The sequence below is a fragment of the Scyliorhinus torazame genome, chromosome 1 (genome assembly GCF_047496885.1).
Source record: "Scyliorhinus torazame isolate Kashiwa2021f chromosome 1, sScyTor2.1, whole genome shotgun sequence".
NCBI classification, from domain to species: domain Eukaryota; kingdom Metazoa; phylum Chordata; class Chondrichthyes; order Carcharhiniformes; family Scyliorhinidae; genus Scyliorhinus; species Scyliorhinus torazame.
In genome coordinates, this window is record NC_092707.1 from 241,433,100 (window position 1) to 241,459,555 (window position 26,456).

Here is a 26,456-nt window from a genome sequence, read left to right on the forward strand (position 1 = left end):
ACGTAAGGTTATTGTCCGAAGATGCTTGTTGACCAGAGGTTTGCTGGTTGCATACGTTTATACATTACCACAGGGTTGGTGTTTGCAATGTTTGAAGTGTTACAGTCCAATACTATATAATTAGTCTGTACTGATTTATAGGTTCACCAGAGTTCAGATTTCGCCAGATCCCTGCAGAAATTGCTCAGGGTTTATCTTTTTATTCAAAGATATATATTTCAGTATCCAACTAGAACTCATATTTTGTTAATGGATAGCCAGTCAAAGCGGGTCATTGAGCCACATCGGTAGAACGGGGATGCAATTGATTTGTGTAATTATAATATTAATTTGCAGTTTACAATGCACACGCTGTTTCCATACTACTACCCATGTAACCGTAACAGCAGGAATAACTGGGAGAAAATTAAGTTTTTATTGTACATTAGTAAATAACAAATCACAAGGAAAAAAAACGGGTACAGACAGTGCGAATTGCAAATTAATATTCTGTCGATTATGTCTGCAGGAATGTGTATGTAAAAAACGATGAAGTAATCGATTAAAGGAACAATGTTGTTTAAGAAACTTCCAAATTGCTATTGTTTATTTTACCGTGCTCGCTTACACAACGGTAACACGAAAAAAAACTTACAATCTTTAAAATAGAAATCAGTAATCCGAAAAACTAAAATGTACACTTCCCAAATGTGTTACACTCCGCCTCTGTATAGATCAACATTCCAAACAGCTGCGCCATCCCCGGTGGAAAATGCATCCACAACCTTGCTGCCCCATACAGGAATATATTTTTTCCCGATTTGCTTTATCCTTATTTAAAGTTTTCTGACAAATTAATAAATAAAATCATTTGATTTTAGTAATCCAAAAGGTGCTGCCTCATAGTTTTTACCAAAACTACCCAGAGACATTGTTGTGGGTTTCGGGGTGCGTCCCAAAGAATGTGTTTTTGTTTAAATCTGAAATCCAGTACAATCCTACTGATCACAGCAAATAACTTACCGCTCAAGGTCGAGATTCTTGTTTTAATTGCTTCTCCGTCCGAATTTGCCAACGCAATTTAGCAAAAGTTATATTCGCCATTTGAGCCGTGCAGTTATTTTGAAAGTTTGGGCTTTTTGTTCAAACAAGATCCGAAAATGTTTAACAACGCAGTGAAAGTTACCTCAACATATGCAGCAGAAAAGTAAGCTATGAAACGTGATATAATGATTTTGGATACAGAATTGTACGGATCAGATCTAAAGTCTGAAAATGGATTGTAATGATAAAATTGTTCTATCGGGGTTTCATTATGGACAGACAACTTTGGCAAACACACTAACTTTGAAAATACACTAAAAATGTATTTTGTTACAAGTGCACATATAGCCGAGGTCCCAGGTTCGATCCCGGCTCTGGGTCACTGACGTGTGGAGTTTGCACATTCTCCCTTGTTTGCGTGGGTTTCGCCCCCACTACACAAAGATGTGCAAAGTAGGTGGATTGAACACGCTAAATTGCCCCTTAATTGGAAAAAATGAATTGGGTACTCTAAATTTTTTTTTAAAGTGCACATATATCCCAATTAAAGCTAGCCTCATTGTCCATATAAGACAGAGGCAGAGAATGTGGGAAAGTGTGGGCAGATGTGGAATGTCAAATAATACATGAGTAAAAATATGATTACGAATTTGATCCACTCTGGTCAGTCCCCGCTTGAACAGTCATGGTGTCTGTTTTTGTCGTGGTACAAAAGTATTTTTACCGATGGCTTGAGGGGAGAGAAAACACCTTTCCCTCAAGTGCTAAATGGACAACATTCCAACGTCCTGACGCCGAAGCAAACGTGCCCTCTTCTTTCCTCTCAGCACGATGTCAATTCATCAACCAAACTGGTGCTTTGCACAAAGAAGTTCCAAACATCTGTGTCTATATCAATGTCACAACGGTGGAGATGGAATTGTGATGATACAAGGTGTGGTGACGCGTCGCTGACTTATGTTAAAACAAAGGAAGAAAACGATTCGCTGCAAATTTAAAACGCACAATTTTAATTCAACCCATTCCTGTAGTCCCTCGCTTCTAAACATGCTTTGAACTTCGAAAGACATCGCTTTTAATCAGCACCAGGATGTCAAAGGAGAACTGGTAAAAAAAAACACATTGACAAACGATTATAATTTCCCTAGTTCAGTCATTAACCCCTCCCAGAATGATTTGGGATGGTCAAACTTTATGACATTGTAACACGACAACATGGACACTTGACTGGTCACCGCCCAAAACATTTCTATTTTACTTTTGTGCTCAATTACTTTTTAAATTTAAAAACACCAGTTAAATAAAATGTTTACCACCGGGAGACAACAAGCCTCACTGAGAGTTTCTCTTTGGGTGGGAGGGGGCGACGGAGATCACAGGTTGCATTTCGTACTGATGGAGTCTAGAATTAAATCTATCCCCTGGCAATTGCTAAAAACACAATATTTTCCTGTGCTGTTTTCCATGGGAACAGTTGGTTGAGTGGTAGATTTTAAAGAAACAAAGCTTAAGAGAGTTATTTCTTTACCCGGTCTCTGTTTCCACGTGTGCAGGCATGCATTCATTAACACAATTCCTCCACATTTCAACATCAATTCAGAGGACAAACCCAGTAGCTGCATAAGGGAGAGAAAAAAATCATGAATCATGAATATTTAAGCTCCCTCGCTACCTTCCAACCAAAGGAGTAGGTATTTAGCACCGAACACAGTCCAGCTTATATGCATATGAATAAGCTGATTGTGCAGGACACAAAGGCGAAAAAAAGCAAGTCGAAAGTGGAATACAAACCCACATCTCTGGGGGGTGATTCATCTCGGGCTTGTCAAATATTTAAGCGATGCGGCGCTTTGCTTTGCAAGCCCGCCTCGCAACCCATTCACTCAGCGCGCACGCGCGCGAAATACCCCCCCCCCCCCCCCCCGCCGCCGGACCCTCGCGCCGCAAACACGTAACAACCTTCCCTGGATTTGCCAGACACAGCCCGCAACGCGGCTGCGCGTAAGTGTCCCACCCTTCCCCCTCTCCCACCCGGGACCGATCGGCGGCGTTGCCCAAGGAGGCGCGCGCGCAGGGGACGGGGTGCGCACGCACGCACGCACGCACGGAGGAGGCGTTGGGAGAGGGTGCGCTCGCTCGCTCGCGCAAGCGCGGATCACGTGAGGGTGATTTTTTTTTTCCCTCTTGAGGGTTGATGAGCTCGAGCAGGACCAAGAGGGGGGGAAAAAAAATCCACACAAGAGCCGTTAGTGTGAGAGCTGCTGTGTGCTCGTGTGAAGGCATCGCACTCGCGCAGCACAGACAAAACTCTCAGCACCATTCACACACAGGAGTGAAAGAAAGAAACCCCCTGGGGGAAGCTCCTAGTAAAAGGACAAGAGAAAAAAAAAACCAAACAAACAAAAAGAGACAGTCCTACAAGAAAAGGGAAAAGCGCTGTGGGACCAAGAGAAGGACGAGAGACCGAGACCTCTCCGCCAGAACTTTCTCAGCATTTTTTGCGGGTGCGTGCTTTTGGGGAGGGGGTTTATTTGTTGGAATATGGTTGGGGAAATGGAAAATAAGGAGCGACCAAAACCCACTCCAGACTATCTCATGCAACTGATGAACGACAAGAAGCTGATGAGTAGCCTGCCCAACTTCTGCGGCATTTTCAATCATTTGGAGAGGCTACTGGACGAAGGTATGTACGGTGGCAATGTGAGGCGCGGGGAGGGGAAGGGGAAACATTCCTCCACACAGATGTAAACACGTTAAAGGCAATGTGCAGGTCTGAGTGGCACCTCCTGTGCATCCTGCACACACTGGAAGGATATGTTCGCATTAGTTCGTAGGGAAGGGTGAGAGCAGACGCGGACCACCCTCCCCCCCCCCCCCCCCGGGTAATCGCTCCCGGATAAATACAGGGAACTGGTCAAACTCGGGAAACATTTGCTTTTTGTCCATATTTTTCGCCCAGCGTTGAAAGGACGATCTGGTAACAGTTTGGCGACTCTTGACATTTCCAGGCAGGGTATTTGAAAGGTGAAAATGGCATGGCTTTGGTGTCCTGTCTCTCTGTCTGCCCCCCCCCCCCCCGTAATTTTGGTGAGGTGGGGGGAGAATGTCTGCACGAATGGGATTATATAATAATAATGAACTCTGCAAAGCCCCCGCGGTGTTGATGCCCGGAGGACTCGCAGCAGTGAAATCCCAGCTGCGGACACTTGCACACGCCTATTCCTGATACATTTGTGTCATGGTGAAAATGTGGGTATCGCTGTGCAATGCTAATTTAGGAGATTCTTGGTTGAGGTTGCGTACAGGCGACTTGTTTGTTCCCTGTTTGGAGCACTGCGAATGGATTTTTTTTTAGTCGGTGGGCTTGCAAGCGGTGCCTTTTCGTGATTTAAAGTAGAGCGAGGCGCAGTGATTTCCACAACTTTTGGGTTCCTTGTTTCCAAACCAGGCGAGGTTTCAAACGGACACGGGTGGGTGTGGGGAACTTGAAACATACAGCTTGAGCTGAGTGTGGTCCCCAACCGGGACACATTTCAGAGAAAAGGTGGAATCTCCCCGTGAAGGAGTCGAAAAAGACTTGCAGATAAGGAAGATAATGGGAGATAATTTGGAGTGAGGAAAGATGAGCACCGATTAACGGGGGAAGTAGTTTAAAGAGTAGGGAGTAAACAACGTCAGTTGCCTTGATCTGCATTTGCCGTGGAAAATGTGTTCAGTGCCAAGAAACTTCCAGCAGTTCTGCAGCTTAAGTAACTTGTGTAACTAACATCTTAAATGTTCGCCCCGTGTGCGGCGTGCATGAGCAAGTCGGAGTTTAAATGTTTTCGTCCCTGTAAATGCAAAATATTGAGACAAGATTACTTTTAGGCCTCTGGCATTTTGAGATATTTTCACTACCCATATTTTGGGTCTATTTAGCCCTGGGTCACTAATAATGGGCATTGCGCCAAATATGTCAAATGGAGCCGAATAGGCAATAGATAACTTGTACAGGAAATGAAGTGACGGGAGAAACGCAAGATATAAGCATTAAAGGTGAAAATGAGATTCATTCTACTGGGGGGGGTCGATCAAAGATTTATCCCCACGATGACATGCGGCTTGATTTGATGCGGTTGTTTCATGTTTTCATTGGTAAGGCTTCTGTGTGTTTTAAAGAGGAAGCTAAGAAATTTAACTTAACTGTGAATGGAGTTTCAGTGAAGCAGTTTACATTAATTCTTGCGAAAAGATAACCAGACGGAATTAGAATAGAGAAGGGAGAGTTTTAAAAAAACATAAACGAGATTGGGCCAGTCATTGACTGGTCAAGCGGCTGGTTCAGATTTCATTTTACTGCAACGTTATTACGATACACGGCCGGACTTAACCCCAACAGGGGAGGGGAGAAGAGATGATAGGAGGAGGAAGTGGTCCAGAGTGGTGTGGTACTCTTTACAGATAAGAGGCAACTTTAAAAAATGGAGGCATCTGCACAAATTGTCCTTGGTAAACAACGAGTCCGCACCATCAAATCACAAAAAAAAGTTACTATGCGACATGTAACGAAACTAATTAGGAATAATGGTCATCACTCACTCTGTCCAGTCGGCTGTCATAAGGAATGGCGTGTGAGCTTTCCAAATGCTCACTGTAATCTTTTTACAAGCGAATGCATTTTTATTTACGTACACCCCATCCATTTGGGATCTGTAGAGTTTTCTCGCGCCCCAGTTTTTTCTAATTCCGCAATGACCCAAGCAGCTAGAGGTTAGAGTTTGATCGTATTTCCCCTTTTCAGCAAGGCAAGACTGTACTAAAGTGGGAAGGAAATGCTTGCAGGCGTAAATCGTTGCTTCTGCTTTAGCTTTCCGCGGCTTGGAACCGGATCACGCTATTGACTAACGATGCTGTTCATAAATCTGTCAAATTTAGTAAAAGTTCCACGTTTGAGCGCTAGGGTGTGCCAAATCTTTCCTTGAGGAATCATTGAGGCTTTTCTTCTGTTCCTTTCTTCAGGAACCTTGATTTTAATAAATGCCAAAGGTGACAGACAGCTTTCCATAGTATTCTGATCGGTGATAGGTGGCTTCGCACTCGACGATGACCATTTACTCCAAGTTATGTTGCCAATCCTATATTCGTACCCGCTGGCTCTGCAGATTCGGCTTTCATTCACAAATCAAAATATTTTGACGTCTCTAAATAGTAAACGATGATTAATGATTTGTCTTAATTGGAAATAAATATTAGGAGGAACTAAAATTGGCTCGCGTTAGATGCTAAATATAAATTAGATGTTGAAATGTAAAATTGCTCTATCCACATATTTGAAAAAGAATCAAAATAACAAGGATATTATCAATAAACAATATAAAGGCATGGTTTTCCTTTTGCACGATAGTACATTACAATTCGTATAATTGTTTTGTAGGGGCAATTGGGAATGTACGAATGAGTCAATGTTGTTACAAATTGTGTGGTTTAATAAAACTAAATTCCAGTATCCATAATTCAGAGAATTATACTTGCATTCTTGAACCTTGTGGAACACATTTGTATTCGAGTGTGCTCTATTGTCGATATGGGGTCGGTTTAGCTAACTTGGCTAGACAGCTGGTTCAATTCCAGTACAGGCTGAGGTTATTCATGAAGGCCCCACACGCTCAACCTTGCCCCTCCCCTGTGGTGATCCTCAGGTTAAATCACCACCAGTCAGCTCGCCCCCTCAGAGCGGAAAGTAGCCTATCTGGGATTATGGCAACTTTTAATTTTTAATCAATAGCCATTCTGATCACATGTTTTACATTTCTTTGATGTACAGAGGGTGAGGAAACTTTTTTCTGATCTGTACTTCCGGTAGTTACAACAGACTGTGGGCAGCACGGTAGCCTTGTGGATAGCACAAATGCTTCACAGCTCCAGGGTCCCAGGTTCGATTCCGGTTTGGGTCACTGTCTGTGCGGAGTCTGCACATCCTCCCCGTGTGTGCGTGGGTTTCCTCCGGGTGCTCCGGTTTCCTCCCACAGTCCAAAGATGTGCGGGTTAGGTGGATTGGCCATGCTAAATTGCCCATAGTGTCCAAAATTGCCCTTAGTGTAAGGTGGGGTTACTGGGTTATGGGGATAGGGTGGAGGTGTGGACCTTGGGTAGGGTGCTCTTTCCAAGAGCCGGTGCAGACTCGATGGGCCGAATGGCCTCCTTCTGCACTGTAAATTCTATGAGAGCATTGTAGTTTGGTGGTAAATGTTGCTGAGACAGCCATCAGTGATTGACTGGTAAAATGAGTTCCTTCCCACAATCTCAGAAAACGTTTCTTGGTGGATTGTTTAAGAGATATTATTTTATAAATTATATGACTGCATATGTTTTCAAATTGATCATCTTTGTCGGAAGGATTGAAGAAAGGGAATCTTTTTAGATAACCCGTTTTTATTGTAACCGTTGAATTGTTATTAAGATTGCATTCTGTGACCTTTGCTTCACTGAACATTAAAAAAAAGCATGCACCAACCTTTAGTAAATTTATGGTAAATTAAGATCATATAACAAAACAGGACAATCAGTAGGAAGTGCTCTTTTATCACAGTGCAGCAAATATTGAGAAGGGGGCTTTCCGTTTTGAGATTTAGTATGTTTCCTGGAATTGTAAGATTCCACATCCGACTTATCTACAATAATGCTATGTGATGTGGAGGGTTTATGTTACTGTAATAAGCAACTACTTTCATGCACCCATAACATTTCTTCATTGCTGTATATTGAGAGGGGTTTAATTTAACAAGTGATAGTGACAGGCTATCTTTCTATAAGTAGTAACCACAATTTGTTTTAGTAGTGACAGCATGAAAGCTTAGTACATAATTTGTTTGAATACATCACTTATTCTGTGCAGTAAAATTAACTTCTAGTACTTCTGTGAAGTGAGTAGGCTCTGTTGGAGATGGGCTTAATTTAGGTATTTTATCCATCATCCATGTGCTGGTCGACCTACGTTGGAACCCACTTCTGATCTTAAAATTCTCACTCTTGTTTTCAAATCACACCATGGTTTTGTCCCTTCCCCTCCCGTGAACCCCCTCTGGCCCTACAACATGCTGAAACCTCTGCAATCCTCCAATTTTTCCTGCTTATGCATTCCTTTACCCCACCATTAGTGGCCATGCCTTTATTTATCTCAGTACGAAGTCTTACAACACCAGGTTAAAGTCCAACAGGTTTGTTTCGATGTCACTAGCTTTCGGAGCGCTGCTCCTTCCTCAGGTGAATTTATCTCGACAATTTATCTCGGCCCTAAGTTCTGGAATTCTTTCCCTAAACCTTTCAACTTCCCCACCGTTCTTCTGTCTTAAGACCTTTGGCCATGTTTTTGATCATCTGCCCTAATGTTTCCTCCTTTGGCTCAGTTTTAATTGTTTGTTAACTATGCTCCTGTGAAATGTCTAGGAAGTATTACGTTAAAAACACTATGCTGTATGTTGCTGTTGTTATCTATTTTTTTGTTTCCTTACTTACCATATTGGCATGGAAGGGAGAAGGATAATATAGTTTACATGGTACTCCTTTATGATAGTGTATTTATAGGTTGGTGAGTAAAGTACCAATTCACAGCTGATAGTGTATTGTTTATATTACCTTGCTGGGATTTGCTGTCAGAACCAGCAAAGTTTACTTTCAGGGATGCATGGCATTCTCCTCCCAGTTCAATTTTAAGTATATTGTGAACACAGGTAGAAACACATTTGATATATTTATGTAATTTTTGGATATCTTCATCACATATCTAGTTCTGGAGTGCTTAATTCAGTTTACATGCACCGTGTGGTGTCAAACACAGCAGTGTATCAGGTTAATTGAACTAGTGGATCATTTCCTGTCTTTTTTTTTGTATATCCTTATAAATGGCCTCTTCAGTGTGACTGACATTGCTTCCTTTAAAGGTCATTTTACATTTTCCTCTGGAGTAACAAGATAATCTGTGTTTATGCTTCACACACAGTTAGTTGCAGAAAAAAATATACCCTCAATTGGTAATACATTGCTGATTAAAAATCATTGTACTATCTAATTCAAATACTAATTGTAAGATGTGCAGCTTGTAGCTTAAAATCTTGATACATTTGATTTGGTTTTACTTGTTTTGTATACAGTGACCATTGGTTAGGTAGAGATCTGGAGCAGTATTATGATACACTTAGATATTCTGGGCTTATACTTTTTAAAGATGCAGAGTAAATCATAAAGAAACAATAATAGTTGAATAAAAAGGGGAAAAAATCCCTGCATTGCAGACTGGCTTAACTCATTACTTACAGGCAACTGTAATCATCTTGTTAATGTATACTGAACACAGCAAACCTAGCAGCCTGGCTCAGATCCAAATTGACTGCAATATTATACAGTCTCTGCTTCATTCAGCAATTTAATTAATCAACTGCCTTAAGAGTTTGTTGTATTTTGAAGAAAAAGTAGGTTATTCTTGGTTTAAGTTCATTCAAGTTTTTGAGTGGCACAGTGGTTAACACTGCTTCACAGCATTAGGAACCTGGGGTTGATTCCGGCCTTGTGTGACTGTGTAGAATTTGCTCATTCTCCCCGTGTCTGTGTGGTTTTCCTCCGGGTGCTCTGGTTTCCTCCCACTGTCCAAGGATGTGCAGGTTAGATGAATTGGCCATGCCAAAGATTAGCAGATTGGGTGTGGTTACGGGAGATAGAGTGGGGGCATCGGCCTAGGTAGAGTGCTCTTTCGGAGGGTTGGAGCAAATGCAATTGCCGAATGGCCTCGGCACCGTAGGGATTCAATGAATTTGCTGACATCAAATGAAGGTGGTTTATTTAATGTCCAGAATGTTTATGGTAGCTTTGAATGTATGTATTCTGTGAATAACTGAACTGCTGATATATCAGTTATCTTCGATTTGCAATCATTTCACAACTACTCGAATAACTTCAGGAAAAAATGGAACCATCTCTTTTTCTCCATTTATACAAGTGTTAAACCATGATCTTGAATATCAAAATATCAGTAGCAGTTTAGAGGCTAATGTCTGCTTTTAGTTGTGGAGCTTAACTATTAAAATTATTCTCAAATAATTCTTTCACAGATGTAATTATTGTAAGCTCTGAAATCTCAAAACATTAGCTATCTCTCTCCACATATGCTCCCAGCATTTTTCTATCTTTATTTTATATTTATTAATTATTATAATTATTGTCCTAATTAATGCATCTGAGCATACAACTTTTGTGATTCTGATTTAATATGGGCTTCAAGAACTCTAAATATCTACAATGGTACAATGAAAGCTTCATAGGAGATGTGCTGGAAACCCAATACTCGAGGGTTGTTTCCTACCCTTTTCTATTTAAGATGTGAAACATTCAAAAGATTGCTTTTTGTTTGTGAAAATGTGAGAAAATAGTTTCGCATAAAAACAAACCCCTTAGAACTGATAAATTCTTAGGCATGGAAAATGTGTGCAGATACATATTAATATATGTTAACAGTATAAATATTACCTTGAGTACCAGTATTTGAGTCGGGTCCCTGAGTGCATTAGCTGGACAATAAACCCGTCTCTATGTAGCATTTCCAAAAGGTTGAGGCCTCTTGACCAATTTTACAATATTAGTGCTGTAACACTTTTTCACAAGACTAATTTGCCTTTTGTCAGCTGCTCCTTCTAGCATTTTGCACAGTTGTTATTAACTCAGGCTAACTCAGGCTAAATTGTATGAAAAATAAAACTACAAAACACAACCATTCTGGCACAAAAGCATTAAAGTGAATCATAATGTTCTTTAGAAATAACTTCTTGAAGTGTCCACCCATCAGGACTCGAGTTCCACTTCCAGAATTCTATCCAAATCACTGCCCATACTTGTCATACCCTCTTGTGATGCTCAGATGTTATATGGTTAGGTTTACTTAACTTGCTTCAGGTTATATTTATATAACAAATAAAGGGACAAAGTAAATAAAATTTAAAATTGTCTTTTATTTGTGGAACAATGCCCAGACATGCCATATTTATTGGACTAATAAACCCCTTCACACACAGCTGTTATTTAGGAATAATAATTTCACAAAGATCTTGTAGCATAATTGAATTTATGCTGTCATATTGATACTAGTAGTTACAAAATTGTACTCTTTGTAAATCTTTCCAATATAATTGTACTTTCTCCTTTGTGGCCGCTTCACACAGTGTAATTCCACAGCAATTGTTTTACTTAAAATTTAAATGCACCTAATGAGATAGTGGGTGGGTGGGAGAGCTTACACAGTTGTTTTACTTTGAATAGAACATTCAATTAGCTGAAATCTATTCGTTATGGGAGGGGGTTCTACACTGGTCACTTGTGTTCATATTTCATCATGTGGGATAAATACTTTTGATTTTATTTAACATCCTTTTTTTTTTACAAAATGGCAAGATTGTCAATGTAACATTTATTTCACTCCTCCAATGCATTGCTGGTTTCCCAAGCTTGCAAAACTGAAAAGGGAGACGCTGAGTCGAGGCCTAATATCTCTGTAGTTGAAAGAATCGAGAGCACTGCTAAAAGGAGGATTTATGCATCAAAGGGTAATGCACCCTCTGAAAAATTGCTCAATTTCCCTTTTCCAGTTCGCAAAAATGGCTATAAATAAAGAAGCCTGTTCAAAAGCAGTATATCTAGTGTATTTATATTTATTTACAGTACCAACATTTCACTTCACTAACATACAGTTAAACAAGCAATTTGTTAAATATACTGTTGAAATCTGAGGAATCTATATCATATGTTGCTCACTTGTGCTATTTTGGTACACAAAGTTCAGAAGTTTGCAGGATGTACTGAATCATCTAGAGCAAACACAGCATTATAGTGCCTATTTCCCAGTGGAATTAATTGTTTGCCTTCCAAAGGAATGTTTAGATCCCAGCCTCCTACAGTTTGGGGAAATTGTAGCCTTGACACCCAGGTCGTGATTGTCATATCCTGCAAGAAAATGTTCACATATATATGCTGCAGGTGTGTGTGTATTAGTTGTTTTCATAATAAACAGTATTGTATGAATTGGATAGATGCATATTAAAGAAGGTATGGAGCTCAAATTGACAATGCGCTGCAGGGACTGGAATTTTGCCATTTTATCACAGTCAACCATTGGTATGAGACAAGTTTATCACAGTCAACCATTGCTATGAGACAAGTGTGTTACAATGATGGTGGGCTGAACTGCATTTCACCTGCATTCTGTTATGTATTTTCTCAGGGCAGCCTATGGTACTTTGGAGATGATGATATGATGCTATCAAATCTGTCATAATATCTAACCAAACATGGTGTGGATGTGGTGGGATATAGATCAAAAGGATGCGTAAAAGTTAAAATTTTTCTAAAGGTGATCTGTAGAACCGACTGCGTTCATTCACCCTGATATGAGAATGAATGCAATTGCTTAAACACTGTTCACAACACAATGTTATGATGGATTCTAACAGGCTGTTGTATGCTATTGTATGGTGCCAACTCAGCTTGTTTCCCTTTTGAGATTAATGTTTCTCTGGTAAATTGGAATTGATCTTATGTGGGCTTCATTGCACTTTGACGGGAATTCTTTTTCTCCCCTCCCATTCTCCTCTGTCACACCAATCAATTACTCCGTTATGTTATGAGATATTTACATGTAACCTACATTTGTGGTGAGTTGATAAATGTTTCATTGATTTGCAAACATCAACAAAAACAAAAGTAACATTTTAAATCCGAGATATTTGAGTTGTCTTAAGTTTTTTTTTTTTTGAAAAGCACAGATACTTAAATTGAGATCCTAAGATGACCAGTGCTACAAACTGCATTTGAAATATTATTTCAATAACAGCATGGACTTAGATTGCATTATTAAAGTAATAAAAAAATCCCAGGGCACTTCACAGGAGCATTATAATGCAAAACATGACACCGAGCGACACAAGGACAATTGGCCAAATGCTGGGTCAAGGAGGTAGGTTTTAAGGAGTGTTTTAAAGGAGGAAAGATCGATAGAGAAGCAGTGAGCTGCAAGGTGAAACTCCTGACCTTGGGATCAAGGCAGCTGAAGGTACAACCACCAATGGTGGAGCAATTAAAATCAGGATGCTGAAGAGACACTACAAGAGCACTAATATCTCAAAGGGTTGTGGGATTGGAGGAGATTAGTGTTGACAAGGAATGAGGCTATGGAGGGATTTGATTGCTAGTGATGGAGTTGGTGACTAGGGAATGGAGTTTGCAAATGGATGGCAAACAATATTTTCGGTCTTCCCAGTATTTCATTTTGGTTAGGGCTGAACACCTGACGTAGGAATGTTTTTCGGCAACAATCTCAAAGGAACTAAGATGGTTATGTTTTTTTTTAATGTAGTTAGGAAAGGTACCTGTATGCATTGCATGTAAAGACTTTCAGATGGAATACTGCTGAGATCCAGATATGATGTTTGGATTGTTCTTTAAAAATTCATAGGTGTTCTGTAATTAATCAAACTTCAACATGCATCCATTCTATTAAAATCCTTAGTTATGTGTCCATCCACGCTACAAGATCTGTTCCTAGTCACCAACTCCTTCCCTCTCCCTAGCAATTGTCTGAAGCTAAACCAGAATATATGCAAACTTCATGTTATATTTGACCCCGCAATGAACTTCTGATTACATATCGATGGTATCACTAAAATTTCTGTAAAGTTGCCCGATTCTGTCCCTGCCTCAGCTTATCTGTTGCAGAAACTCTCACCCATGCATTTGCTACCTTCTAGACTTGGCTCCTTGATTGCTTCACACCTTTTAACCGCTGGAAACTTTGGTGTTATCCAAAACCCTGCTGACCCTATCCTGGCAGAGTTTCATTCATTCATCACTCCCGTGACTGCAGACCTAAATTGGTTCCTGGTCAATAAAGCAACACCCCGGTTTTAAAAATTTTCATCCTTGTATCCAAAGCCCTCCATAACCTAATTCCTTGCCAACACTAAGCTCCTCCAATCTCACAACCCTCCAAGATATTAAATGCTCCTGTGATGTCTCTTCAGCATCCTGAATTTAATTGCTTCATCACTGGTGGTTGTATCTTCAGCTGACTTGGTCCCAAGGTCAGGAGTTTCCTCCCTGCACCTCACTGCTTCTCTACTGCTCTTTCCTCCTTTAAGATGCTCCTTAAAACCTACTCCTTGACTGAGCATTTAGCCAATTTCCCTTGTGTTGATTGGTGTCACATTTGCTTTATAATGTTCCCGTGAAGTGCGCTGGAATTTTTTTATTATGTCAATGATGCAATCTAAATACATGCTGTGATTGAAGTAATAATATTTCAAACGCAATTTGTAGCACTGGTCATCTATAGGATCTCAATTTGAATATTTGTGCTTTTAAAAAAAAAACTTAAGACAACACTTTCTACTCACATATCTCTGATTTAAAATGTTACTTTTGTTTTTGTTGATGTATGCAAATCAATGAATCATTTATCAACTCACCACAAATGTAGGTTACATGTAAATATCTCCTAAAATAACAGAAATTGATGGGATGGTGCAAAGATCTATTCCTTGATACATCTTGTGACAGTTAAACTGAAATAAGTCTGATGAGTAATCCTGGATATATTCAAGTCACTCCCCACTCCCCTGAATAAACACAGTATATAATTCTCATGTACCTTTCAATAAATTCTTCCCCTCTTCAGTAATCTAGATTCTTTAATGCAATACAACACACTCTTTTAAAAACCACATGCAACTGATTATTACTGAACAATTTGCAATTTTTAAAGTTTCATGCAAGTCATGAGCAAAAAACAAAACCAATTCTGAGCACTTCCTGTAGAGTGGTCCACTTTTTAAGGAACTGAGTGCAACTAGTTCTCGTATGCATGTGAAACGTTTCTTGATTTCCTATGTACTGTTCTACAGTCAAATACAAATTGAGCTACTTCATAATGGAGTACAGTTCACCTCGCTTCCAACCTTTTAAAACAACTTAATACACAAGGAACACATTTTGGTAGAATCTACTGTTTTATTAACAATCCATTATCATGTGAATAAAACTTTCTAAAAGTACACAGAACCTTTAGTGCAAGACTTTTTAAAATAAAAATAATTTTTATTAAGGTTTTCATAAAATATCAATAACAAAATGAAAAAGGAACCCAACAGGGTTAAGTACAAAACACAGTCCAGAAAAGCAACCCTCCATACCCCCCTCCCCTGTACATAAATAATAAATTAACATTAACACCCCGACTTAACACAACAGGTATATACACCCCCTCAGACCCTCCAGTGTAAATAACAAAAATAAAGTAACCCCCCGAGTTGCTGCTGCCATTGACAAATGTCTACCGTTCTACCAGGAAGTCTAAGAACGGTTGCCACCGCCTAAAGAACCCTTGTACCGACCCCCTCAAGGCGAATTTCACCCTCTCCAACTTAACCCCGCCATATCGTTGATCCAGGATTCCATGCTTGGGGGCCTCGCATCCTTCCGCTGAAGAAGAATCCTTCGCCGGGCTACCAGGGACGCAAAGGCCAGAATACCGGCCTCTTTCGCCTCCTGCACTCCCGGCTCCTCTGCGACCCCAAATATTGCGAGCCCCCAGCCCAGTTTGACCCTGGATCCTACCACCCTCGACACCGTCCTCGCTATGCCCTTCCAAAATTCTTCCAGTGCTGGGCATGCCCAGAACATATAGGTGTGACTTGCTGGGCTCTCTGAGCACCTAACACACCTGTCCTCACCCCCAAAAAACCGTCTCAGCCTTGTCCCGGTCGTGTGTGCCCTGTGTAGCACCTTAAACTGTATGAGGTTGAGCCTCGCGCACGATGAGGAAGTGTTCACCCTCCCTAGGGCATCTGCCCACGTCCCTTCCTCAATCTCCTCTCCCAACTCCTCCTCCCACTTACCTTTCACCGAGGCCTCCTCCTCCTCCTGCATCACCTGGTAAGTTTCCGAGATCTTCCCCACTCCCACCCACCCCCCGGAGAGCACCCTGTCCTGCACTGTGTGTGGCAGCAGCCGCGGGAATTCCACCACCTGCCACCTGGCAAACTCCCTTGCCTGTAAGTACCTGAAGGTGTTCCCCGGGGGGAGCCCGTACTTCTTCTCCAGCTCACCCAGGCTCGCAAACTTCCCGTCCACAATCAGGTCCCCCAACCTTTATCCCTGCCCTGTGCCACCCCGAAAACCCTCCATCTGTTCTCTACTCCGCTCCAGGAACACCTTTCTCACCCTCGCAGTCCCTCGCGCCCACACAAACCCCATTATACTACTGTTGACCCGCCTAAAAAAGGCCTTCGGGATAAACACGGGGAGGCACTGGAACAGGAACAAAAACTTTGGGAGCACCGTCATTTTGACTGACTGCTCCCTACCCGCCAAGGACAGCGGCAACGCGTCCCACCTCTTGAACTCCTCCTCCATTTGCTCCACCAGCCTTGTGAAATTAAGCCTATGCAGGGCCCCCCAGATTCTGGCCACCTGGACCCCCAAATACCTGAAGCTGCTCTCTGCCCTTCTTAGTGGGAGCTCGCCAATCCCCCTCTCCTGGTCCCCTGGGTGAACCACGAACAGCTCGCTCTTCCCCATGTTGAGCTTGTACCCCGAGAACTCCCCGAATTCCCTAAGGATCCTCATTACCTCCGGCATTCCCCCCACCGGGTCCGCCATATATAGCAGCATATCGTCTGCATAGAGCGACACCCTATGCTCCTCCCCACCCCGCACCAATGCCCTCCAGTTCCTTGACTCCCTCAGTGGCATAGCCAGGGGTTCAATCGCCAGTGCGAAGAGCAGGGGGTACAGGGGACACCCCTGCCTCGTCCCTCGGTGCAACCGAAAGTACTCGGACCTCCTCCTGTTCGTGGCCACACTTGCCATCGGGACCTCATACAACAGCCTAACCCACTTGACAAACCCCTCCCCAAACCCAAACCTCTTCAGCACCTCCCACAGGTACCCCCACTCTACCCTATCGAAGGCTTTCTCAGCGTCCATCACCACCACTATCTCCTCCCCCTCCCTCGGCCCATCAGGACAACGTTCAAAAGCCTCCGCACATTCGCGTTCAACTGCCTCCCCTTCACGAACCCCGTCTGGTCTTCGTGGATGATCTGCGGCACACAATCCTCAATCCTCCTGGTTAAGACCTTCGCCAGCACCTAGGCATCTACGTTTAGCAACGAAATCGGCCTGTAAGACCCACATTGCAGGGGATCCTTGTCCCGCTTCAGGATCAAGGAGATCAGTGCCCGGGACATCGTCGGGGGCAAAGCCCCCCCCTCCCTTGCCTCATTGAAGGTCCTAACTAGCAACGGGCCCAACAGGTCCATATATTTTTTATAGAATTCGACCGGGAAACCGTCCGGCCCCGGTGCCTTCCCCGCCTGCATGCTTCCTATCCCTTTGGTCAGCTCCTCCAGCCCAATCGGGGCCCCCAATCCCGCCACCAGTCCCTCCTCCACGTTCGGAAACCTCAATTGGTCCAGAAAGCGGCCCATCCCTCCCTCCTCCAGTGGGGGCTCAGACTGGTACAATTCCTCATAGAAGTCCCTGAAGACCCCATTGATGCCAACCCCACTCAGCACCAAACTCCCGCCCCTATCCTTAACTCCCCCGATCTCCCTAGCTGCGTCCCGTTTCCGAAGCTGATGCGCCAGCATCCGGCTTGCCTTTTCCCCATACTCGTAAATCGCCCCCTGGGCCTTCCTCCACTGCACCTCCGCCTTCCTGGTGGTCACCAGGTCGAATTCGGCCTGGAGGGTGCGCCTCTTCCTCAACAATCCTTCCTCGGGCACCTCCGCAAACCTCCTGTCTACCCCCACCAGCCTCTCCCTCTCCCCTCGCTCCCTCCTCTCCTTGTGGGCCCGAATGGAGATCAGCTCTCCCCTAGCCACCGCCTTCAGCGCCTCCCATACCATCCCCACTCGGACCTCCCCGTTATCGTTGGCCTCCAGGTACCTCTCTATACTTCCTCGGACCCACTGACTCACCTCCTTGTCCGCCAACAACCCCACCTCCGTTGTGGCGCTGGTCCTTCTCCTCCCCCAGCTCTAAGTCCACTCAATGCGGCGCATGATCCGAAATGGCTATCGCCGAGTACTCTGTATCCTCTACTCTCGCTATCAGCGCTCTGCTCAAAATAAAAAAGTCGATCCGGAATAAGCCTTATGGACATGTGAGAAGAATGAAAATTCCCTAGCGCCCAGCCTTGCAAATCTCCAAGGGTCCACCCCTCCCATCTGGTCCATAAACCCCCTCAGCACTCCCGCCGCCGGCTTTCTACCCGTCCTAGACCTGGAGCGATCCAGTGCCGGATCCAGCACAGTGTTAAAGTCTCCCCCCATTATCAGGCCCCCCACTTTCAAGTCTGGGATCCGACCCAACATGCGCCGCATAAAACCCGCATTGTCCCAATTCGGGGCATACACATTGACCAGTACCACCCTTTCTCTCTGCAGCTTCCCACTTACCATTACGTACCTACCGCCATTGTCTGCCTTGAATGACACCTTTCCCACCAAGATCGCCACCCCTCGATTTTTGGCATCCAGCCGCGAATGAAACACCTGACCTACCCACCCTTTCCTCAATCTTACCTGGTCTGTCACCTACACGTGTGTCTCCTGGAGCATAACCACATCCGCCTTCAGCCCCTTCAGGTGCGTGAACACGAGGGCCCCCTTGACCGGCCCGTTCAGTCCCCTTACATTTCATGTTATCAGCCGGATCAGGGGCTATCCGCCCCCCCTCCCCCGCCGACTAGCCATAACCCCTCCTTGGCCAGCCACGCGCCCGCACCCCACGCCTGGCCCGTTCCCCACGGCGGCAGACCCCTGTCTCGACCACCCCCCACTCACTCCAGCTCCCCCTTGACCATAGCAGCAGCAACTCTATTCTCTCTCTTCTCTCCCCCCCCGTCTAGGACCCATCCTAGCTGTTTTACTCCCCCATTGCACTTCTGCAAGTCTGCTGACCCTGGCCACTTCCGCCTCTCCTTCGACTCCTCCCATTGTGTGACACACCCTCCTCTTCCGTTCCCCATCCGCAGGCTCTCCCCCTCCCCTTTCCATCCTAAGCGCGGGAAACAACCCTCGCTTCCCTGCCCCGGCCCCACCCCCTCCAGTCTTCAGCGCGGGAAAAAGCCCGCGCTTTCCATCTACCTGGCCCCGCCACCTCTGACGCAGCTCCTTTTACAGGCCCAGTCCCCTCACCCCCGACTTGGGCCTCCCCCTCCCCCGCGGGGCCCCATCTCACCGCCGGCCATCCACCCCTGTTCCATTTGCTTACCCCCCTCAAAGAGCCCCCCCGACCAACCCAACCAAAACAGTGCCCAACCCGCCCTTCACCACCCTCACCGGACCAGAAAGAGAAAAGGACCCCCCCCTCAAAAAGTAGCACATCAACCGCAATCCCCAAACGCCCATCCCGACCCTCAATCTGTGTCCAACTTCTCGGCCTGAACAAAGGTCCACGCCTCCTCCGGAGACTCAAAATAATGGTGCCAGTCCTTGTAGGTGACTCACAGTCGGGCCAGCTGCAACATGCCAAACTTCACCTTCCTGTGTAGCACCGCCTTCGTTCGATTGTACCCGGCCCTCCTCTTCGCCACCTCCGCACTCCAGTCCTGGTATATTCGAACCTCCGCGTTCTCCCACCTACTGCTCCTCTCCTCCTTGGCCTACCTGAGCACACACTCCCGATCAGCGAACCGATGAAACCGTACCAGCACCGCCCGCGGAGGCTCGTTAGCCTTGGGCCTCCTCACCAGCACTCTATAGGCCCCTTCCAGCCCCAGGGGCCCCTGGAAGGACCCTGCTCCCATCAGTGAGTTCAACATGGTGACCACATAGGCCCCCACGTCTGGCCCCTCCAGCCCCTCCGGGAGGCCCAGAATCCGCAGAGTCTTCCGCCTCGACCGATTCTCCATCTCCTCGAACCGCTCCTGCCATTTCTTGTGGAGCGCCTCATGCGTCTCCACCTTTACCGCCAGGCCTAAGATCTCGTCCTCGTTGTCGGAGATCTTTTGTCGGGCCTCGCGGATCGCCACCCCCTGGGCTGTCTGTGCCTCCAACAGCTTATCAATAGAAGCCTTCATCGGCTCAAGCAGGTCCGCTTTAATCTCTCTGAAGCAGCGCTGGATAACCTCCTGTTGCTCCTGCACCCATTGCATGCACGCTGCCTGGTCTCCGCCCGCCGCCATTTTGTTCTTCTTCCCTCGCACCTTCTTCGGGTCCACCACCACCTTTTTAGTCGTCCCGCTCCTGGTAAAAGCCATATACTGTCAGGGAACTATTGTAATCTCCTTCCCACACCGGGGAACGTCGGACAAAATGCCATTGGGTGCCCTGAAAAGAGCCCAAAAGTCAGTTTTTGCAGGAGCCGCCGAATGTGCGACTTAGCTCCGCATAGCCGCAACCGGAAGTCTCCTTTAGTGCAAGACTTACATGGGAGTTAGTGTTCACTTCCCTGCACATTGAGGTCTTTGTTTTAGTCACACTAATGGGTTTGGGGTGTTGCTCTTTTTAACCGTAGTCTATTTGCTCTGTTTACGTCACCTTTGCTCATGAGTCGCCAGGTATCTTTATGATACCGCCACGTGGTTCAAGTTCAGGTTATGATTAATAACACAGCACACCGCTTAGTAAGGATTAAAACAATGGTCATTTATTATATACAACAAGCAATATTAATACCCTAATACTACTTTCTATATAATAAACCTATCACTACTGGCCAATACTTAACTTAGGAAGAGCCCACCAGGTCAGGGAAACGAATGGCTTGTCCAATCAAATCTGGCCCGCGGGATTCAAAAGGCTGCTACAGGTCAGTGGCTAGGTGTCTCTACCGGATAGCGATTGTTGGATTCAAACTTACAGTTGCCGGTGGCTGGTCTTGTGAAGGTCTCGAGCAGGCGAAGAGGAGAGAGAGAGAGATCTGAACTTGGACCTTCACTTTTATAGGGCCCAGGGGCTTCCCGCCTCCCGGGGCGGCCCTTGACCCTGAGTCCCAAGTGATTGGATTCTGTCCCCAATCTCTGGGGTCGATGTGTCCAATGGTGAGGCGATTCCTCGATCGGGGGGGTGGTCGCTCACCTGTCTTTGTTTCAGCCACTGCAGGCGCCGACAGGTCTGGCCCAGTATTCAATTGCTAATATGTTGCAATTGTTCCCGGGGATAGCCGATTTAACTGTGGATGTCTGAATAGATTGGCTGCAAACAGTCCTGAATGCAGCTGTGAATACCTGGGTTGATGGGCTGTTGATAGCCCTGAGTATCGATCTGGGCTGCCTTCCCAGAGCCGAATATGCAAAACTGTCTGCAGCTGCCTGCTTGTGTCTTCTTGGCTGCTTTTCCCAGCAGTCTTTCGGGTTCGCCGTTTTAAACTGGGTTTTGGCCAGATTAATCGGAACGCAGCCATTTTACATGGCTACAGGGGGCATCATATGGAAGTGAAGTGTTTCTCCACAAAGAGAGGTTAAATTTAGAGGGTTAGTTTCTATATTCTGCTTTTCACATTTCATGGGGCTGGATTAGGTGCAGTGTTTGCCTTGACTCATGAAAGGTTCCTCCTCTTTATTAGCCATGATCATGCAATGCAGGGTGTTGTGGGACAAGGAAAAATAATTTGATTATTTTTCTTACATTCAGCATACAGATAAATTGTTTACTTATTATCTGCTAAGTACAAATTTCATTTTTTTTTTACAACTGTCTAACTCAATGGAACAAAAATGTCTTTGAATCTATGGCATTATAATTCTTAGAATGTTGCAGCACAGTTTGGGCGATTGGAGTGATTCAGTTAATCCCACTCCCCTGCTTTTCCTCAATAGTCCTTCAATTTTTTTTTCCTTCAAGTTTTTATCCAATTCTCTTAAGTTGCTAATAAATTTTCTTTAACCTTTCAAGCAGTGCATTCTAGATTACAACTTGCTGTGTAAAACGATTTCTCACATCAATTCTGGTTCTTGGGCTAATCACTTAAATTTGTGTCCTCTTATTATTGATCTTTTTGCCACTGGAAAAGGTTTCTCCTTATTTACTGGATCAAGACATTGATGATTTTGAACACCTATTGAATCTCCTCTTAATGTGTATTCTACCCTACATTCTGTACATTTTCATAGAGCTGAAATCTTGCACCCCTGGAACTTTCTAGTAAATCTTTTCCACTTCTTCCTAAGTACTTAGAATCATCCACAATATCACGATACTTAAGCTAAAATATAAACTGTGTTTGTAAAGGTTAGCATATCTTCCTTTCCTTTTACCCCATTCTTCTATTAATAAGATCAAGAAATCTATATGCTTATTTAACAACCTTCTCAATTTGGCCTGCCACTTTCAAATACTTGTGTACACACACTTCCAGATGTCTCTATTTTTGCCACAAATCCACTTCAGTTAAATTTTACCAAACTATATCCTGCTGAAGTCTGTTCCTATATCCTTCTCATTATTTACTTATGTTTCCACCTTTTCTGCAAACTTTGAAATTATGCTTTATTCACCCTTATTAAGATATATCAAATATATCAGTGGTTCTAGGGCCCCTGTGGAACACCACTGTATACTTCTCTCCAGTCTGTAAAACAACCATTCAACCCTGCTTTCTGTTTCTTAGCCAATTTTGTATCTGTGCTGCCACCATACCTTTAATCCCTAGGCTTTAATTTTGCTAACCAATCTTTCCACTGAAGAGCTGTCAGTTGAATTGAGTAGTACTGTAAATTTGGACAATATAGGTGGTACAGTGATTAGCACAGCTGCCTCACAGCCCCAGGGACCCGGGTTTGATTCAGACTTCAGGTGACTGTAGAGTTTGCACATTATCCCTGTATCTGTGTGGGTTTCCTCCGGATATTGAGAGGAATATCCTGGAAGCATTGTTATATGCAGAGTAACTTTCTTCAGAGTGGAAAGTGGAGGCAGACAACCTATTCTGTACCTGTTAACTAGCAATTGCAGCTGATGATGGGTAGCTTTTTTTGTAATTATTTCTTTTCACAGTTTAGAAGTTTGTAACATTTATTTGGATCCTCACTGAATTAAGGAACTGCTATGTGAGGAATCACTTGCATTTCAAGTTATAATGAAACACTAATGGACAGCAGCCCCATTCTGTATTTGTCGTGTATTTCAGGATGTTGTCCTTTTGAGCAACTTATTGCCTCGAAATTACAATCCTGATGCATAGATAATTATGTTCACACTGAATGACAGGATCTGCTTCTGTTCGTTTTCTGATTGGCCCGTTTATGAATTAATATTAAACGTTGAAGTTTTATGCTCCCTATAGTAAGGACAATGGATCAGGTTTCCAACTCTGGCATTTGCAGCAACAACTCCCATGTATATGGCACAGTCTTTTGCAGAGTAAAACTGCAACAATGTGCCTTAGCCATAGCTCATGAAAAGTATGGAAAATTTGACATTTCAGACATGCATATGGAAGATTGGGAGTTTCTGCCAGTAATATTATAATCCTGCATCCATTAGAGATTGAGTTGAGATCTCGAAAGCTCATGCCAGATAGGACCAGAAACGAGTGCAGACTTCCATCTAATCAGTTAGAAACAGACTCTAATAGTTAAGGGTACTGGAATGATGATCTTTAATGCTTATGTGATATGCTTGTCACTGTTTGCTGGCTCACATTTGGAGAGAAGAATAAGCAGAAAAGCAATTATTTGGTTTCTCAATTTATAGGGACTATAAAAATTTTGACTTTGTATTTTCGGGGCTAATAATACTCTTTTTTAAAAAAAAAATAATCTTTATTGTCACAAATCAGCTTACATTAACACTGCAATGAAGTTACTGTGAAAAGCCCCTTTTACCATTGTTTGCATTTTACTATATTCTGAAAATGTGGGACTAATGATCCAAAATGTCAAATTATCCCAGATTAGTATCAGTTGTCATTTATTAAAATATTAGAGAATTTCTTGTTGAACTTTTATCTAGTATTGCACTTTAAAAAAAAAAATGAAGTAAAGCATGAACTTTTGCAGTCAATATCAAACAAATGGCACTAGCGGTTCACTCCACGTACTCTATCTCACAGGCGTTTTGTATGCTTTTGCACTGGAATTTGGGGTGATAAGAAATCAAAAAAGTGCAGTATCCTTTACAGGTGATCTGTGACCGGTGAGAATAGGGCAAACAACTGTGTATCTTATCAACCAGTTAGATTGAAGAATCATTTGTGAGGTATACAGGATCTGAAACAGGAATTGTAGGTTAATAGTTAATTCAATGTCAAATTAAATATGCAAAACAAAATAGAAGGGGGGAGGGAAAGAAGTGATTGAGTGATAAAGTAGTTTGGAAAAAGGTTTTTGAAAATCTCCAGCAATAATTAAATCTGGAAGACTGAGACTCCTGCAGTTACAGTGGCAGATTAAGTTGTTGGACAATAGTTAGTACTCGTATTGTTGTTAAAAAATGACTTCGATTTGAATGCAACATTTTCTGGTATGCTTATGGGTATCATGTATTTGAATGCAGAGTCTCTTGTAAAGATTCTGGTATAGGGAAGTTCTGGAGGAACAGGGTAACTTTGACAACAACATCTTGATTTCTGCATTTGCACATGTATGGTCACCAGAAATTGCTGTCTGATTTACTCTTTAATCGTGAGTATTGATTGCTTCACTGCTATTTTCAATGCAAAATCTAGGCCATCCATTATCATTGATTTCTGCACAGCCCCATTCCCTAACTTTCCATCCTTCCAGTAACTGTCTGAAGCTGTGATAGACCATTTACACACTTGGTATTGTGTTTGACCCCAAGATTGGTTTATGGCTACACATCCACTCCAGCACCTCCTTCCACCTCTGTAACATTGCCTACCTTAGCTCACCTGCTGAACCCTCATCCATGCTGTTACCCTTAGACTTGACTATTCCAAAGTCCTCCTGCCTAGCTTCCCATCTTCCATCCCGTATAAGCGGGCTCATTCAAATGTTTGTTGACAGTTTCCTAACTCGCACCAAGTCCCATGCACACATTATCCTTATGCTTGCTGATGTACAGTTACTCCCAGTCTGGCAACACCTCAGTTTTAAATTAAGGTGGTAGAGTGTTGGTCCTCTGCGCTTGCTCCACCAGTCAACAAGGTCATGGCTGATTGGATGTGGCCTTAACTCAACTTTCTTGTCTGTTCCCCAGAACCTCCTTGTTAATCAAAAAGCTGTGTAACTGAGCTTTGATTACGTTCAATGACCTAACCTCTACTGTTCACTCGGAGAGAATTCCAAACACTCCAAAGAGAAGAAATTCCTCCCCGTCTCCATCTTAAATGGTACACCCCTGATTTTGGAACTGTCTCCTGGTTCCAGATTCCCCATGAGGGGAAACATCTTCTCAACATCTATCATGTCAACATGCCTCAGAATCTTGTATGTTTCAATAAGGTCACCTCCCAGTCTTCTAAACTCCAATGACTATAAGCCCAACCTGCTCAACCTTTGCTCAGAAGTCAGCCCCTTCATCCCACATATCAGCTTAGTGAATCTTCTCCAAATTGCCTCTAATGCAAGTATGTCCCTCCTTTAGTAAAGTGACCAAAACTGCACACAGACTCGAGGCATGATCTCACCACTGCCTCGTTTTGTAGCAAGACTTCACGGCTTTTATATTCCATGCCCCTTGCGTGGGCAGCACAGTGGTTAGCACTGCTGCCTCCCAGCTCCAGGGACCCAGGTTCAATTCCGGACTTGGGTCACTATGGAGTTTGCACTTTCTCCTTGTGTCTGCCTGGATTTTCTCCGGTTTCCTTCCAGTCCAAAGATGTGCAGGTTAGGTGGATTGGCTGTGTTAAATTTCCCCATGGTGTCTAAAAGGTTAGGTGGGGTTACAGGGATAGGGCTTAAGTAGGGTGCTTTTTCTAAGGGCTGGTGCAGATTCAATGGGCTGAAAAGCCTCCTTCTGCACTGTAGGGATTCTATTCAATCATTGAATAAAGGCCAACTTTCTGTTTGCTACCTTAATTACTTGCTGTACCTGCAAGCTGACCTTTTGTGATTCATATACAAGGACCCCCAAGTCCCTCTGTATTGCAGTTTTCGGGATTGTCTCTCCATTTAAATAAGGTCTGCTTTTTTGTTCGTCGTGCCAAAATGGCAATCACAATTTCACAGATTATATACTCTATTTGCCAACTTTTTGCCCACCCACTTAACTTATCTATATTTCTGCACAATCTGTGTATCCCCCTTACAACTTGCTTTCCTACCTATCCTCAAACCATCATCAAATGTAGCGGCAATACAGTCGATCCCTTCATCCAAGCCATTAATATAGTTCATAAATAGTTGAGGCCCCACCACTGATCACTGTAGCACTCCTCTAGTTACAGATGGCCAACCTGAAAGTGACGTATTTATCCTGAATCTCTCCAGATAGTTAGCCAGACCTCTA

The 26,456-nt window shown here is 43.7% G+C and overlaps 1 protein-coding gene and 1 long non-coding RNA gene across 12 annotated transcripts in view; one reads left to right on the forward strand and one right to left on the reverse strand.

Moving 5' to 3' along the window:
* Positions 1–2,010: 2,010 nt before the first annotated feature.
* Positions 2,011–2,913, reverse strand: LOC140419853 (uncharacterized). 2 transcript variants are annotated; one of them, XR_011946045.1, is made up of 3 exons: positions 2,815–2,913; positions 2,552–2,639; positions 2,011–2,127 (listed from the first exon to the last, which is right to left on the reverse strand). It is a non-coding gene; the product is annotated as an uncharacterized lncRNA (long non-coding RNA). The 2 variants fall into 2 exon arrangements; XR_011946046.1 differs by having other exon boundaries at positions 2,819–2,911.
* Positions 2,914–3,198: 285 nt separating this feature from the next.
* Positions 3,199–26,456, forward strand: part of LOC140419816 (KH domain-containing RNA-binding protein QKI) — a 746,610-nt gene continuing 723,352 nt past the window's right edge. For 4 of the 10 annotated variants that reach the window (XR_011946033.1, XR_011946034.1, XM_072503853.1 and 1 more), the window contains exon 1: positions 3,201–3,706. Coding sequence is in view for 7 of the 10 variants with exons in the window: in XM_072503853.1 (XP_072359954.1) it covers positions 3,565–3,706 (142 nt within the window). In the remaining 3 variants the exon portion in view is untranslated. Of the gene's footprint in view, positions 3,707–6,808; positions 6,830–26,456 lie in introns of those variants that run through there. The other 6 variants (XM_072503876.1, XM_072503885.1, XM_072503893.1 and 3 more) reach the window with 4 other exon arrangements.